At 35.2% G+C, this 16,887-nt stretch overlaps 1 protein-coding gene across 1 annotated transcript in view; it reads right to left on the bottom strand.

Moving 5' to 3' along the window:
* Positions 1-15,289, bottom strand: part of EPYC (epiphycan) — a gene marked incomplete at both ends in the record, with an annotated part of 34,866 nt that extends 19,577 nt beyond the window's left edge. Inside the window, one exon of the mRNA XM_079714190.1 lies at positions 15,125-15,289. Coding sequence (XP_079570316.1) covers positions 15,125-15,289 — 165 coding nt within the window. The remainder of the gene's footprint in view (positions 1-15,124) is intronic.
* Positions 15,290-16,887: the final 1,598 nt, after the last annotated feature.

The raw sequence follows: 16,887 nt of genomic DNA on the forward strand, positions 1-16,887 counted from the left end.
ACATAGCACAGCCCAAATTGCTGAACTACAGAATTGTGAGCTAAATAAATGGTTGTTTTAAGCCACCAAATATAATGATGAAAAAACAACAATAAGGTATATAACATTGACCCTCATGGGGAAATAGATATTAGTTAAATAGTCACATATACGACACAAAAATCTGTACCAATAATTGTGCACATTTAATAGATTTGTAAACTGAGGATGGAAGGAGGGAGGGTTAAATAAACTGCCTGAGGTCACATAGCTTCTATGTAGTAAGGCCAGGATTTGAACTTGATTATTGTTGCCACAGAACTGCACAACGCCCTTAATATTTACTGATTCTGTACTCAGCCAAAAAAAAAAAAAAAATTATGCTGAATAATCTAACTTCTTAAATATCTTCATTCTGAGGAGGAGGAGCTCTGGATAGGAAAAGTGGGCATTGTCATCGCTGGGAATGACTTCACATTATAAATTCATAAATGGACTTTCTTGTACATATTTTAAGCCTCACGTGATTTTTTTTCTTGGTGTCATTTATCAACCTACCATCAGCTCTGATGGTGACTGATTATGTTAGTCAGTTGCTGAACCTGAAGGCTGAACACCCTACCAAGGCCATGTTGCCCTGTGGGAGCACTTGGCAGCCAGTCATTCCCTGAAATTGACAAGCATAAAAAAAATCACATAACAGTGATGTAGGTAGAGTGTAAAATTCAAGCCACATTTTTTATTATTTTGTCTCACTTTCGCGAGAAATAAGTATTATGTAGAATGAAACTCTAGTCTGGTTAAACATGATGGCTAAGACAATTTCATATATTCACCAAATCATTTTGTTTTCCTCCTGGGCATTCAGCTAAAATAAATTTTCCAATTTATTTGACTCTAGCTTGGGTCATGTGGCTAGTTCTAGCCAACTGACGGGGAGAGAAGGTCATGTGCAACATCTGGTCAAATTCAGTGAAGAATAAGCATACTTTCTTCAGATCTTTCTCTTCCCTTAATCTGTCAACAGAAGATCCACTGTGACAAAGTGGATCTAGCATGAAAGATGTTCGAATCCCTGAATAACTACTTAGAAGACAGTAAACTCATTGACCTGCATTGGGTAGTCATGTCAGCAAGATATAAATTTTTATTGTGTTAAGCCATTGGGATTTTGAATTGTTTGTTACAGCTGCTAATGTAACTTGCCCTAATATAGACCTTTTCAATTTTTGTTTTCTTATGTGTTTCCTAATTAAACTGATGGAACAGTTTCTAATATTTTGGGGGTTGAGCTATCTAGCACATATCATTGACATTAGAAAAAATAAATGCACATTTTTTTGTCTCCCTATCCTCTCTGATTTCTCTTTTACAAGGAACTGTTCTTTGATCTTGGTTATTTGGTATAGTACTTACTGAAATATTATATCACTTAATTTTAGTGAATTCACCATTGTTTCAATTTATTTTTAAATCAGTATTTTATTAAGTCAAAATTAATAAATCTATATAATGAATAAATATCTGCAAGTCAAAATCAAAATTAGTTAATGGCTTTTTGTTTAATCAGAATAGCATATAGTAATCATAACATTTGATATTGACTTGCTGAGATATGTATGTACTGACGAAAACATGTAAATGCTTCCTTTTCTTTTAATCTATCCTAATGTATGGTTACTCTTCATAGATAACTCTAAATGGTAATGCTTCTTTGTATTCAGTGCAATGTTTAAGTGAAAAATTTAATGCAAAAGAAACAAAAGCTGATGATTTAGAGGTTCCGTTTAATCATACCCTCCCTAGTCTGTGTCACTTCTGGGACCTCAGCATTTTTTTCTTTGTTCACATGTTTATTTTCTCATTTCCTTTCCTTGTTGTCAGAACATGGCAATATTTCATTTTTACTTGCCAGAAAGATTTTTTACTTCAGTTTTATCCCAGTTTATTCAGGACTCTGTTCACCATTATCCCCTTAGACTCCAGAAACTTAATAGGTTTCCAATATCTTAGTTCTCACAAAATGTATCATCTAGTTCTAATTGAATGTCTCCAAATAGTATTGGTAGGGAACTTTGGCAAAGGCTGTAGCAACATTATTTAATAGCAAAGTCAGTTCGTGTTCCCTTTCCCCTTATTGCCCTTGTTCCCCAAGTAAGGATGCCAGGACCATTTAGTGTAGGCTGAAATCAGTAATCTCATGAGGATGGGGGCAGGGAGAGGCAGTCAATCACAGTAATTGAAAACAAAGAAGTTGGACTGAAAACCAAGATATTTAGAAACGTTCAAATGCTAGCTCTTTTTTTAATGATGAAGTAATTTAGTATTTTTTTAAGTTTCAATCTTTCCCATCCTAACACAAAGCAAATTGTTCCTTCTAACACAGACTTTATTGAGGCACAAGCTATAACAAGCTGTGCCTTTTAATATGTAGAACTTCTCTGCATACAACTGCTATTCATTGATGATGATGTTGATGATGTATATATTATCAGACGTAATTATAGACATTTTGAATAAGAAAACGTGCATTTTGGAGGATGTCCCAGGGAGGAGCAGCTAGTAGCCAATTGCCTTCAAAATAGATAGTTATTACATTATTTTTTTCCCTAATGTACAGTCTCAGTGGTAAAGGCTTGAAAAATTTTACAAATTTAGAAACCTGACTTTATCTCTCAGGGGAAGAATTACTTTAAACAAATTCCAAAGACTACTAAACCAGGATGCTAACCTGAACCCTGTTATTTCCACCAATATGTTCTCTGTAGTCTCTGTAGCTTCACTTGGGGGCCTGATTATAATCAAAAGTTCGTAGGAGCAGAACAAAGGACCCTGGGTATATCAGCTCTATAATAGCATAATGTAAAGGAAAGACTGTCTTTCAAGGGTTCAAAATCCTTATATTTGCTGACTATCGTTAAGTTTTTGCAGTCATTAACATGATAGAGATCCTCCTGCCAATAGGAGAAGGCTGCTGAATAACAGTTAATTGGCTTTGGCAATATTTCACTCTATGATCTTCCTTTTTTTTTTTTTTGCGGTACGCGGGCCTCTCACTGCTGTGGCCTCTCCCGTTGCGGAGCACAGGCTCCGGACACGCAGGCTCAGCAGCCATGGCTCACGGGCCCAGCCGCTCCGCGGCATGTGGGATCCTCCCAGACTGGGGCACGAACCCGCGTCCCCTGCATCAGCAGGTGGACTCTGAACCACTGCACCATCAGGGAAGCCCTGATCTTCCTTTTTAATCTCAGTACAAAAATGTACGGATCCCCTTCAATTTCCATTCCATATATGTTATAGATTCAATATAGTTATTGTGAAGGATTTTTATCTTAAATGTTCTGTATTTGATTTCTTTCGTGTTTATGTCTTTGATCAGAGTTTTGATATCATAACTCCAGAGAAAACACACTTAAAAAAGAGTTGATCAATCCTCAATATCTTTTAGATATATTTTATTTGCTTTTCTCCTTCTATGCATTAAGAAATGGAGTGTTTAATATATTTGCATATATACCATTTACCTCTTTAAAGCCCATATTGAATGTTAACAAAGATACTGATATGCTGTCACTGTGATTATCCTTTGGGGCCCGCCTATCTGCATCTCATGTGGAGTACACTGACATCACAAGCCAATAATTGTACAACCTGATGGATGACAGCATTACCAAGTAGTAATTCTTGAATTATTTCAATGCCTGTGTGTGCGTGTACCTTAACAGTGTAAGCCTCTCTGTTCCTGGCAAACTCAAAACAAGGTTTACCATAACTTGGCCTAGGAGTGTTAGAATGAGAAATCTGTGGAATTAGGGAGGGTCTAATGAAAATTAGGCATTTAAGAAAAAGGCTATGAAGGGCAATAAGAGGTCAGGTCCCATCTGGGGTTAGAAATTAGTATGGTAGGAGAACATGTCCAGGATAGGATTATCCAACTCAGAAATGTGAAGATTTCCAAAGATTTTTTGAACAATGTTACTTTCGGCAGATTTGTAATTTACTGATTTTTTAATGTCTCTGTGGAAGATGCCACAAGACAAAATCTGGAGAACTATGTCAGAAAAACAAAAATCTGGACCAGAAAGAAAAGAGAAAAAAGCTGTCATTTAGCACACAGTACAAGAGAAGTAAAGGGACCAAATTGAAAAGCATATTAAACTGGTTAAAAAAATAGTACCTGACACACTGAAAGAATAGCTGAGGGATGTCAAATACCCTACCTGGGTCTTACCCCCAGAGATTCTGATTTTAATAGTCTAGGGTATGGTCTAGGCATTGAAATGTTTTAAAACTCTAGAGGTGATTCAAACATATGGCCGAGGTTGAGAACCACTACACTAGAGGGGAAATTAATTCCGCAGAATAGGATGTGGGAGACAAAAATGCTAATTAAGTCCTGGAACTTTGAAATGTTGAGTAAGGTCTTGATGAGAATATGGTAGAAGGATTGTTTTTTACTAGCCTCCCAAGGACCACAGGCATCAGAAACATCAACAGCAGTTTCAGTTCAGGAATCTGCTGAGGTTGATTCTCCAGCTGAAAAACAAAACAAAAACATGGGGAAGAAGTGGAAACTCTCTGGGAGGCGGATTTCTTGAATTCCACAGCCTGAAGCAAGAGTAAAAGCCCCTACCCTTGGGGCACGTAGCTTCTAGACTGGAGAAACCCCTGGCTGAAAATCCTTGCTTATCACAGAATCTGTCACTTGACAGAGCACATACTCAGTGCAACACCAGGTACCAGAATACCAGGGCTTAGCAGGAAAATGGGAATTCAAAGGCAGTATGCAGAAAGAAAGAGAAGCCCAAGATGGACCTGGTAATTGGGCCTGCCTTCAATCACCTGTGCTAGAAAACAGGATGTATGAAAACTGTGCTAAGAAACAGGAATGTCTCCAGTAATACTCTGAGAGAAGGGCCATTGTGTTTGGGGATGTTGTGCTGCTCATACCGTAGGTGCATCCGAATGACGTGGAGGGTTTGTTGAATCACTGATCACTGGGCCCCCCTCTCAAGTTTCTGATTCGTTAGGTCTGGATTGGGACCTGAGAATTAGCATTCCTGACCAGCTCCCGGGAGATGCTGACACTTTGAGAACAGCTGCTCTAATCATGGTAAAACAGTGCCATAATTTAACTCCTGGTGGGAGATTTCTCCCATTTGTACTTGAGCTCAAACTATGCAGACTAGAGACAATGCTGACCAACATCTGGATGAGGTCAAAACAAGATTTCTTCCATCTTCCAACTTCTCAGGTACCATCAACTGTCTTCTTGGTCTCTGGACAGTATGTACTGGTTTGGGGAATATACTCTTGCCTAGAATAACTATTTTAGGGACTCAGGATTATCTGGTTTTTAAAAATTTGATAGGGGTTAAGGTCAATAATGTGATAATATTGTATGTGCAATTAATGCTCCATTCTCTTTAAATATCAAGGTCATAGGAGACTTGGTAATGAACAAATAGCAATTTATGTGCCTCTGAAGAACTACATCTGTATCTAGTAGAGGCCACTCAGGTTGTAGTTACTGAAAGAAGCCAGCTTGACCCAAGCAAAAAGAATTCATCTAGCTGTGATGAATCAACAGAAATTGAGAAAGGGGAGTTTTGGACTGCATATTCTTTAGACTTTTAAATCACAAGGCTAGTAATTCTGACTTTGTACAGCAATATCTTTGGATTTAAACAAGTTTAGACTCTAATATGTAAGAGACATTAATGTGCAGTTTTTAATTTTTCCTCAAAAACTTTATAGAGGTAGGAGAGCTATATGCTAATCCGTGTCCTCTGTGTTTCTGGAATTGTCTTATTGGAGTGTATTTACTTAGCATTTCATTTCATTGCAGAAACTCTCATAAACTCTGATATTAGATAATGTGGCTTGATATAATTTGAGGTAGAACGTAGAACTGAGAGTGAAATTTCAATCTTAGGTGCAGAGAGGCCTTTGAGATAAATTCACTGATGTTCTTGGATCCACTTCAGAGTTTTCTGGGGTCAAAATCTACAGACTTCCAGAGGACATCTAAGAGTGCCAGTTGGCATGAGGGCAGGCCTCATGAAGGTAGGAGTGACTGTCCTAAGAAGTGGGCTGCTTTTCTCTCTCGACATGGAAAGCTATACTGAACCTAATGGGCAAGGCTGATGGCTTGAGAGGCCACCGTGTTGGGGAGTGGGAATATCCTCTGTGGGCCCCTTGACTCACTCCTCCTATGAGAGGAAGAAAGACCAGGGTGATTGGTGAGTGAGAAGGAGCTTGGCCTGAGTGGTTCATCTTCTTTAGGGGAGTCGCCTGCCTGTCAGGAGCATAAGTTCTGGTTTGCCCCTCTGTGTATGTGCGAAGGTTTACTGTATTCTGAGGCCTGTGGTTGGCCAGCATTGCCTGTGACTGATGACCTAGTCTATTTCTGAAGTTTTGTATTAAGAAGCCCATAGTTGCTTCACACCTAAGGCATATATTACAACCTAGCCTTTATCAGTAATAAAGGGGATATTTGGAATGTTATTTGTCTGAGTCCCATTTCTGTCCCTCAGTTGATTCTAAAGTTAGGTAGGGCATAGCAGAGGCACATATGAGGTTCCTTAAAACCTAACACTATTGCCCAGAAAACTTCAATATTATAAGTCTCTATATGTATCATAATACAAAATGGTATGCATTTTCAAATATGTACTTGGCCCCAGCTTCATATTATTTTCTCAACTATTATTTTTTCTTTGCCTCACTCTCCTAATTTATATTTTTATACTATAATGTAGTATGACACATAATAATATACAATATAAGATGTGATATGGAGAATATAATATACTCTATATTATATATATATTATAAACTATTTTATGAGATAATATTATTGTATGTAGCTTATATTTAATCTTATTTTATCTATATTTATATTATATATATTTATATATCTATTTCTGTATTCATTATAGCTTTTATTCATGTAAGTAGACTTACATACTGTTCAAAAAAGGTGGTAAATAAACATATAAGTAAAATAATAGCAGGTTTGGAGACATAATTTCTCAGCATATGTATATATTTTGTGACAACTCATAGAAACCTTATGTCCCAATAACTACTGATCTTGTTTATTCTTATTTTTTCACTTCCTTTATTGTGTTGAAATTGTGTGTTTATAAGATAACGACTGAGGGATACTGAGGGACAGGGAAGGACGTGGTCTGATTTACCTGCTCCTGTTCCTGGCTCTCAGCAAGAGATTGGGAAGCGGATGCAAGGTGAACCCATGCCCAGTAGAGTTAGTCTTCATTATAGCGCAAATCCCATCCCTTCCCTGACGGCTTCTCTGATCACCAGTGCATAAGCTTCCGTGGCTGTTGATTCAATGACTGATTCCATGGTAAAAGTAACATTTATTGAACATTTGCTATGTACCAGGCTCTAAGTTAAACCGTTAAGTTTTTAATTTAATTCTCACGAGTTTTCTTATAAATAGGAAGCTGAGGCTCAGAGAGGTTGTATGACTGTCCAAGGCCACACAGTTGGTGTGACGGACTTGGGACTCACACATGAGGAGACTGACTCCATAGCCCATGTCACTCAACACTGTGAAAAACTGGCTCTCAAGGATGAATGGGGTGTGCACATGAGCAACACCCAAAGCTAGTGGTTTCTCCCACCATTCTTTGTAGTGTGTGTGGTAATGATTTAAGTGTCCAGGCAAAGCCAGAGTGAGAAGCAAAAGTCCTCATCTGTTTATTTGCTTAGTTTAGGGTCGCCACCCTGCCAGTCTATACCTAACCAATAAGCTCAGTTCCTCAGCACATAATATTTAAATTATAGACCCATCTTCCTTTTTGTTAAAGTCTTCGAAATCCAGAATGCTATTTGGAATTTTACTCCAACACTAAGTAAGATATTAGTAAAACAAAACAGAATTTTAAATTTATCTTTCTCCCAAATTATCCCACCACTTGCTACTCAGTCTTCAAAGTGTTCTTTGTTGTTATCATTATATCAGAAGTTGGTTTCTGAACATGTTAAAAGCCCCTGAGCCGTTCAGCCTGAGTTACTAAAGAATATTCTTGTGGGTTCCACATGCTGGCATGTAGGTATGCTAAGTGCAGTGAAATTCTGCTCTAAGCATAAGTCTGGTACTCAAACTGATTTAAATGATTCATGTTAATTATCTAAAAGAATGTGACCATGAACATTGGCAGTGAAAGCTGTATCTTATTTTCTACTTTATCTTGAAAATGAATGAGGAAGAAATGTGTTTGGCAAAGATTGCTCAGTCCCCATATTTTTGACAAAGCTGCTTTCAGTTCAGAAGGATCATCTGTCCTGTCTCTCCCTTAAATACTTTGACAGCTAAGAGAGATGCTTAGATAGTGTGTTAATTGCAATCACTTGAAAAATTTTTTCTGATTCCTAATAATCAAATTACTTAATTTCAGAGAAAATAAACCTCAATATTGGACACAGCTAAAAGAAGTAAAGATGAAAGAGAAGGAACAGGAAAATAATGGAGGTTTTAGTGCCAGGGTCTCTCTAGTTTGACGTTAAAAGAACCTGGTTTAAATTTTACTCTGAAACTTACTAGTTGAATAACCTTGGGCAACATTTTGATCCTTAGTTGTTTTTAATAATAATAATAATAATAATAACAAGTCTTATTTCAAGGGACAGTTATGATAATTAACTTATATTTGTGGTCTCATAAATAATGTATAATACAGATACACAAACAAATCACTGGCAAATACTATGAATAATTTTTTTTTCCTGTGAGCCTCCATGATTGTACATTTTTGTTGCTTCGTTTTTTTAAGGTTTTCAAATAGCTTACAATAAGAATCAAATGGTTTAATGCTGCTTTTGAAAGAAGCATATGGAAAGTCAGTCAGACAACCGTATTAAAAGATCATCAGCAAAATTCTTTCCTCTCATCCTCCAGAGCATCTTCAGTGAAAAGAGAGGGTAAAGAGAAAGATTAGCTTTTATTTTTTGCCATATCCTGAAAAGAATATTTACTTCAGGCTGACTGACACTTTAACAAGTTACTTCTTCCAGTAAGAGGTATTTTATATGCCAAACATATATTTGAAACTTTAAAACATATTGTATAAATTGGCCAAAGTGAGACATAATTCCAAATATAAAGATAAAAGTATTGCATGCCTTTTTCACCAGAGGAAATAAATTGTAGAAGTATTTGTAATTTAATTACTTTTTGTTCAGAAAATATAAAGATGAGTTTTGAGACAAACTATTCTCTAGCATTAGCAAAGTTCTATATCAATTTATTATACTTAGATAACCTAATTTTAAGATCCTTCTTATATATCATTATCTAAAGTGGATGTTGATTTCTATAAGTAGTCCTAAATTAGTTTGATTCTACTTAAGTAATTTCAGGTGTTACAGACCATCAATATGTATTCTAAAAGAAGAATAACATGTGTTGCATAACACAGTGTTATGACAAGAGAAAAGAAATCATTGCTCCATTGTTAATGGATACAACTGCCTTCACTGAGTTTTCTCCCATTCCTATAACTTCACTAAATTTAATTTTCATCCCTTTGATGAGCTTATAGCTTCTTCATCCATAAATGCTATTTTTGAAGCTGAATGTGTTTATTTCAATGGGAGTTTTCTTTATAGGGTTAATTTTAAACAATCTAGCCACTTGTTCTTTCTGTGAAAGAGAAAAATTGGCCTTCATTTTAAGATCAATGGAGAGTAATAGCAAGAAAAGCATTCCTCATTCAAGAAATATCCTATTGGCCAATTGTTACTGACGTGTTTTTTTTATTAGTTGTTAATGTTATTTACTTATGAATACATACCTTATCTCATTCCAGAAAGTATATAAGGCAGTTTTTAAAGCATGTATGGTAATACTTCAAAAAAATCTCCATGAGGAGATTAGGATGATAGGAAAATAAAGGTGTGGGAAATAATATGACACCAACGAAGAATGAGGCAACAATTAAGAGCCATTTTTCTGAGCAAAATGATAAGCACACTTAGTTACAAGACGTATGGCCCAGAAAACAAACAGATTTCTTAAAAATTGCAACCTGTTCCTCCACGTTCTCATGAAAGAGCATTGTGTGGCGTTGTAAATGCCCTCACGCCACCCTACAGCAAATACAATCAAGTGCTTCATGGGACCACAGGGTATAACATTCCTGGTATTTATTGAAGACGCAGGAACAGTGCAGGCTCACCTAATTAGAGGTAATTATGTAAGACTAAATAATGTGATATAGGTGAGGAGAAGTCTAATTATCTGGTTGGAGCCAAGGAGAATTTTCTGGAGGAATGGAAGTTCATATCTTTCAGCAGAACTTCCATAAATATTAATACAGTCACTGAGTACTTTTCTGGGCAAAATAAATTACTCATGGTCAGGACCAATGTTTTTTTAGACCTAAGAGGAATGGAAAATCAATAACCCAAAAACTATAGCATGAAAATGGAAACAAATACCTGCCTTGGTCAAAAATGCAGTCTCAACTTAAGCCACTCAAAGAATACAGAATTTTGAACTATTTAGTTTTTTGGTGAACCCTTTAAGGAAAATAGGGAAATGTTTCCCTGGATCCTAGACTCCCAAATATATATATATATATATATGTGTGTATATATGCATATATTCAGGTTATTACTCATAACTTGGATATATGTTGGCAAATATATATTCACAATTATTCTTTGAAGTATAGACTAAGTAGTTAGTCTAAGCCATTTTTTTCTTACAGTAATTAGATAACAGTCAGTTGTCTATAAATGTTACTTCTAGTTCACATTATTGACCCATAGAAGAATGCTTTTCTTTCTAAGAGTGCAGTATAGAATGCACCTGGCATTCAGCTCAACCAAAACCAGCTCAAGTTAAAAGGACAATTAGAAAGTGGTAAAAAAATGGAGGGAGGATAATATAATCTTTCATTAGTCTGTTGGAAATTATTTTCTGATATGAGAACATCACTATGATTATACATTATGAATAACTGTAATCTTAGTCAAGTTACTTAACTGCTCTTTGTCTCGATATCCTTCCTCATCTATATTCAGTGGGAATAATAATGGCACTTCATTGTTTTTTTGGGAGGAATAAATGAGATAATACATGTGATATTCCTAGAACACTACTGACACATAATAAGTGCTCAGGGTTAGCTAGTATTCATCAGTAAGCAAAACGTCTGCATTTTGGTCTTATGGCTTATAACCAGTTCCTATCCATATCGTTAAAGTAAAATGAAAGCTCAGTAAAAACTGCAACAACTTTATGTTATACCAGCACGTTTATCCACTGGCTAATATAGAACATTATGATGGAATTGCTGGGCCTAAAATCTTTTTCTAACATAGTATCCAGTGGATCCTGGATATTCTAGATCATCAGAAATCACGTAAGTCATGAATCTGAAATACTGTTGCTGCATATAATTTTCAAAACAGAAATACTTTCAATTACCCTTTTCCAACCACTGAGGAGGTAATGAATATACTACCACCAATAGAAATCAATAAAGCTCTATTGAGATTCTAACCCTGGGAATCAGGGGTGGTTTGGTTCACTGACTAGGTAAATTGTTGGACTCATAAATGGAAGCCTTGCAGCCTTATAGTAATTCAAATTTGGCTTTCAGAAAAAAAAGTTTAAATCATTACATTGTAGTAGTTTTCTGTTACTGCATTGCAAATTGCTATAAACTTAGCAGTTTAAAACTATACCCATTTTTAAGCGCATAGTTTCTGTGGATCAGAAGTCCAAGGATGGCTTGACTGGGTTCTCTGCTTAGGGTCTCACAAGGCCAAAATAAAGTGATGGCCAGGGCTGTAACCTCATGTAGTACTTGAAGTACTTGAAGTTTCTTGTATCTTTAGGACTGCGTTTCTTGTATCCTTATATGCTTGCTGACTGTAAGCTTCTCCTCAGCATTTAGAGAATTCCTGCATTCTTGTTATGAACATAGACCCATCTATGGATACCTTTAAAGCCAGAAACAGTTTCCCTTGCATTGAATTTCTCTCATGCTTCAAATTTTGTCCCTAACCTCAAGACACTGATTTAAGGGGCTCATGACTTTAGGTCAGGCTAACCAAGATAATCTCCCTTTTTAAATTTCAACTGTGCCATATAACATAACCTATTACAGGAGTGATACCCCAATATATTCATGATGTTAACAATTACAAAGAGCATGGACACATCAGGGGATGGGCCACTTAGGGCACATCTTAGAATTCTACCTACCACATATATCAAAGGCCTTAAGTATTAATCATTCCAAGTTTAGACCAAAGGGTCTACTCTGTTGGCATAAGATGCCAAGTCTTTGACTTTAAAAGAAAGAAATTGGCATTTAGAAGCGGTTATCCTATAAATTTACAACTTTAGAATATAAAGTTGTCTTTTGTACAGTTGAAATCAATTCTAGGCTAAATTATGCAGAACCATACTCTTGGCATCAAGGACAAAAAACTGAAGACTCTGATCCCATCGTTCCCTTTGTCTGTCATTTACTATGAACTTTTTCATCAACTGGACCTTATATGGGTGTGTGATCAGCGTTCACTCAAAAAGTGTCACATAAGATCAAGAACATGTGCAACCACTGCCTTTAATTTATAAAGACGAGATAAATAAGTGTATTTAACCTTCCAGAATCTGAACTTACAAAACTGCATTAAAGAAATTCATGCCATGTTAACCAAATTCTAGAATCCATTCACATGACTGGAAGTACTGGCTTTATTTCATATTTTCCCATAGGGAATTATATGCTAGTTGTTTGTTTGTAAAGAATTTATAGTAATAAGTTGTTGAGATCTGAGTTAAAGTTCTGAATTTTGTTCCTTATGTCATCTTACTTTCTTTATCATATTGATTTTGTTTGTTTGGGGACTTTTTTCCAATAGGTGGTGGGTGAGTAGGTTGGTTGATTGATTTTTGCTGTTGGAACAACTTCGTAAATATCTTTTAAAAATTATGTATAGTTGATGTTTTCAAATGTGTTATAGTTTTATTATAGCACATGTATATATCTATATCTGTATCTGTATCTATATCTATCATCCACCTAAAACCAGTTTGCTGATGATGACTTCACCACAAAGGATTGTTAAATCAGGGCTGACTTGTATATTTCAGTCAACTACAAGGGATTAGCAGTGGCTTTCTGAAACCCTCAGTTGTTAGGGTTTCTGAGTCTGGCTTAGCCAGTATGAAAATTAGAAATGTTTGCATGAAGTAAGGGCTAGCGTGTGTAAGGATACAATGCCACATATTCAGTACCTTACAGGAAGGTTGTTATTCCAGAATAAGCAAATACTGAGGAAAGGTTGTATAATAAATCATCTTTATATATATATATATTATATATATATATAATATATATTATATACATATAATATATATATATAATTAAGCTAATATATAATATATGTATTATATATATATATAATTAAGCTAATTAAGCTAATATGTATATATATATTCGCTTAATTTTACTTGATGGCAGGAAGAACTTCAGACTCTCATGAGAATGTCTAGGGCCTCCTGGGCAGCAAAAAGGATTCTGACAGCAAGGCATAGCTTAAAAGCAGTCTGCAGATAAAATACACTTCCTTCACAGTTTTGCCTAGGGTAGGCTTGGTCTCAAATGGTAGTCCCTCTATTATGCATTTGGTCTTCTGAAGTGAATAAATAAACCCTTGAATCCAAATTCCCCAGCCCTACTTAAAATAAAGAATTCACTATGGTACTCACCAATCCGATGAAATATTTTTTGGAAGAATGACAAATAAGTTTAAATTAAAATATTTAATTTGGTAGGTAACTGCAGATATGCACTGAGTTTTTTTTTTTTTTTTAATATTTCTGCAAGATGGAAAAAGGAACAGGGCAGATGAGTTAAGCACTGAAAAACTTTCTTCTTATGCTCTACATTGATGCATTAGATTAGAGATACAGAGATCACATATAGCAAGATTGGTATTAATGACTATAAATTCTCAACAGAAAATCCCCTTCACAGAAGCCACACAGTGAAATGAATCAAGCACTGAATGTTGATAAAGACTTAAAAACAGAGTCATAACTAAATGTTCAGAAGAAAAGTGGCCTGCTGTCAAGCCTGAAACTTTACTAAAAAGAGGGGAAGAGAAAGATAGAGAGAGATAGATGGCAAAAGAGAGAAAGACAGGAAAAGAATAGTGCAGGGGGAGAATACATAAAAACTACTGTACTGTGAAAATCTAATTCTTGTATTTTAGAAGGCAACATAAACAATAATGAGAATGTTTACTATTTTAATAAAGATGTATCTAAGTCCCATACAATTTAAATACATGCTTTTGTCTAAATATTTCATTTCCCTAGTTATCAAAAGTAGTTATTCTAAGAAAATTTACACTTGAATGACTGCCCCGAATATGTTCTGATCTTGTAAAGGTGATGTAATTTCCCTTTCGGTTTATTTGTACTTAATTAGTTTTTGTCAATGTTGTACATTCATTAGACTCCAGCATTTCAAGGTCTGCTTGTTTTCTGATTCAGAAAAATTAGTCTGTATCCTTTAGTTATGTACAAAGCCTACCATTTAATTAGGAACATGTCATATCAGATTTAGGTAATGGTCTGTAATCTTGCCAATGCCTACATTACTGCTGAGGGTAATCAGTCATTTAGGGAAGCGTATTTGAGCTTGGAATACAGTAAAGTTTCAAATCATTGCCCTTTTTCTGCATTCTTTTAGTTTTCTTCTATTACATTTTAATCTCATGTCTTTTTTCTTTACTTCAAACTTCCCAAACTTCCTTATCATTTTAGGTGTACTATTTGAATTCACCTTTTCCTCATTGATTGCCTCTTCCCCTAATTTTCTCTGTTCTAACTTGATAGAAACTCTTTTATTTTTCAATTTTATGAGGAAATATAAAGAAAACAAAGTGAAGTATAAAGAAAGCAAAAGAGTTTCTGAATGTTAACCTCCATCACATTGAACATGTTCTGGAGAAAAAGTTAATATGAAATTATTAAGATGGAACATCTCCACTTATAAGTAAACAAACATCTATTTAAAGAGAAGAAACCCTAATAATTCCTCATACAATGCTTTAAAAAGTCTCAGGAGTGGGAGGAATCAGTTACCTCAGCTTGACCCATTGGTATGTTTTCATAGTTGTATAGATTATCCAGGTCTTCTAAGGTGGCATCATAGGTTTCTGAGTCATAGTTGATGGATTCTAGAGTTGGGGCAGCCACAGCAGCATCCAAGATGACAAGTCCCAGAACGAGTCTTGCTAATGTTTTCATTTTTCAAACTTTCCTAATCAATAAATATTAAAACACATACATATTTAATTGATAATAACTTATGAACAGTGTTCACTAAATAGGAATGATAAATCACTGTCAATACTGAGAAACTCAAGCTGGTAACTTTCTTTCCATGGATAATTTATAAACATAGCACATGAAATTGTGTGGCTTCCGAGGACTATTGATGCCAGATGCTCAAATGAATTCACAAACCTGTCCACATTTTTACAGTAGATATTGGAATTATGGTGAAATTGATTTTATTTTATAGAGAAACATGGAGAAAATGGTATGCAGAAAGACTGTGGTATACTTATTCACAAAAGCCTTCACATTATCTAAGAGTTTTACCACTTACTAAGCATTAAGATTCTTTCATCAACTCTGGGATGTAGGGATGATGATGAGGATGATGATGATAATCACTATAATTGTCACACCACTTTACAAATGAGGAAACCAAGACAGAGTTGGCTTGTAATACAGCTAGGACTGTTTCTTGTACATTTAAGTTTAGGGCTTTTTCCAGACAAAATAATGAAGGTTTGTTTTTTCTTTCTTTTACTTCTTTGTTGCCTCTGGGTGTCATTAATACATACATAATTTAATCTTTACACACATAAAAGTAATATTTAATGCAGTATTTTCAAAGCTTGTCTTAACTAAATGGAGCAGACAGGAAAATTATTTTTTTCCTTTAGTCCTTAGTGTTTTATTTCAATCCTTAGTGGCTATCTAAAGTTTAAACTCAGAGTCAATAGGAATACATGTCTAAAAGTCACCATTTAGCAAGATTTCCTTAGAGGAGGATTTGCACACACATGGGATTAGAGCAATCTTTTGTTTTGTAATTCTTTAATAAATGCTATTCTTAGTTTCCATGGTAACATCATGCTTTGGGGAGATTCAGTCAAGATCTTATCATTTTAATTATTTTAATTCTGTATGTACTCCTTTGCATACATTTTAGTTTAGAAAAAATCTCTTATGTTTAATATTAAACATTTAAATTAGGCCTATGAAAAGTGTTACCTAGTGATCATTCATTGAGGAAGCAAAGTATTTGTAAAATTTTTATCAAGCATGTCTAATTTTAAAGGTTTTGTATTTTGGATACACTTCTTGGGTTTACTTTAAGAACAGTATATGTGGTGTTTGTACCTATGCACACATACAAAAAGGAATTCATGATAAATACTACTTTCAAACTTGAATGCACTGGCAGACAAATTGACCTTCAGTTACTTGAAAGAAAGTCTTTATGAAGCAGGTTTAGGCAGAAGGATATGAAATTCCTCTGAGAATAGGAAGTAGTACAAGGAGCTCCTTTTTATCCTTTCCTATGCTTTCTTCAAATACGTTTTTTATTCATACTGGATAAACTAAGCCTCTATTTTACTTGCCTTTGCAGAGGTCTTTGCAGGATCTCAGATTTGGAACAGTTTTATGCAATTATCAACAAAGTCTTACTTAATAAAACAGTGTGATTTGCAAATCTTTCAGAAACCATTCTCCCATATTCAGATGGGAAGCATTAACAGTGGCCACCACTAACCTAAAAATATATATATTTTCCTTGTACAGTTCTGGCA

Source organism: Hyperoodon ampullatus (assembly GCF_949752795.1).
Source record: "Hyperoodon ampullatus genome assembly, chromosome: 11".
NCBI classification, from domain to species: domain Eukaryota; kingdom Metazoa; phylum Chordata; class Mammalia; order Artiodactyla; family Ziphiidae; genus Hyperoodon; species Hyperoodon ampullatus.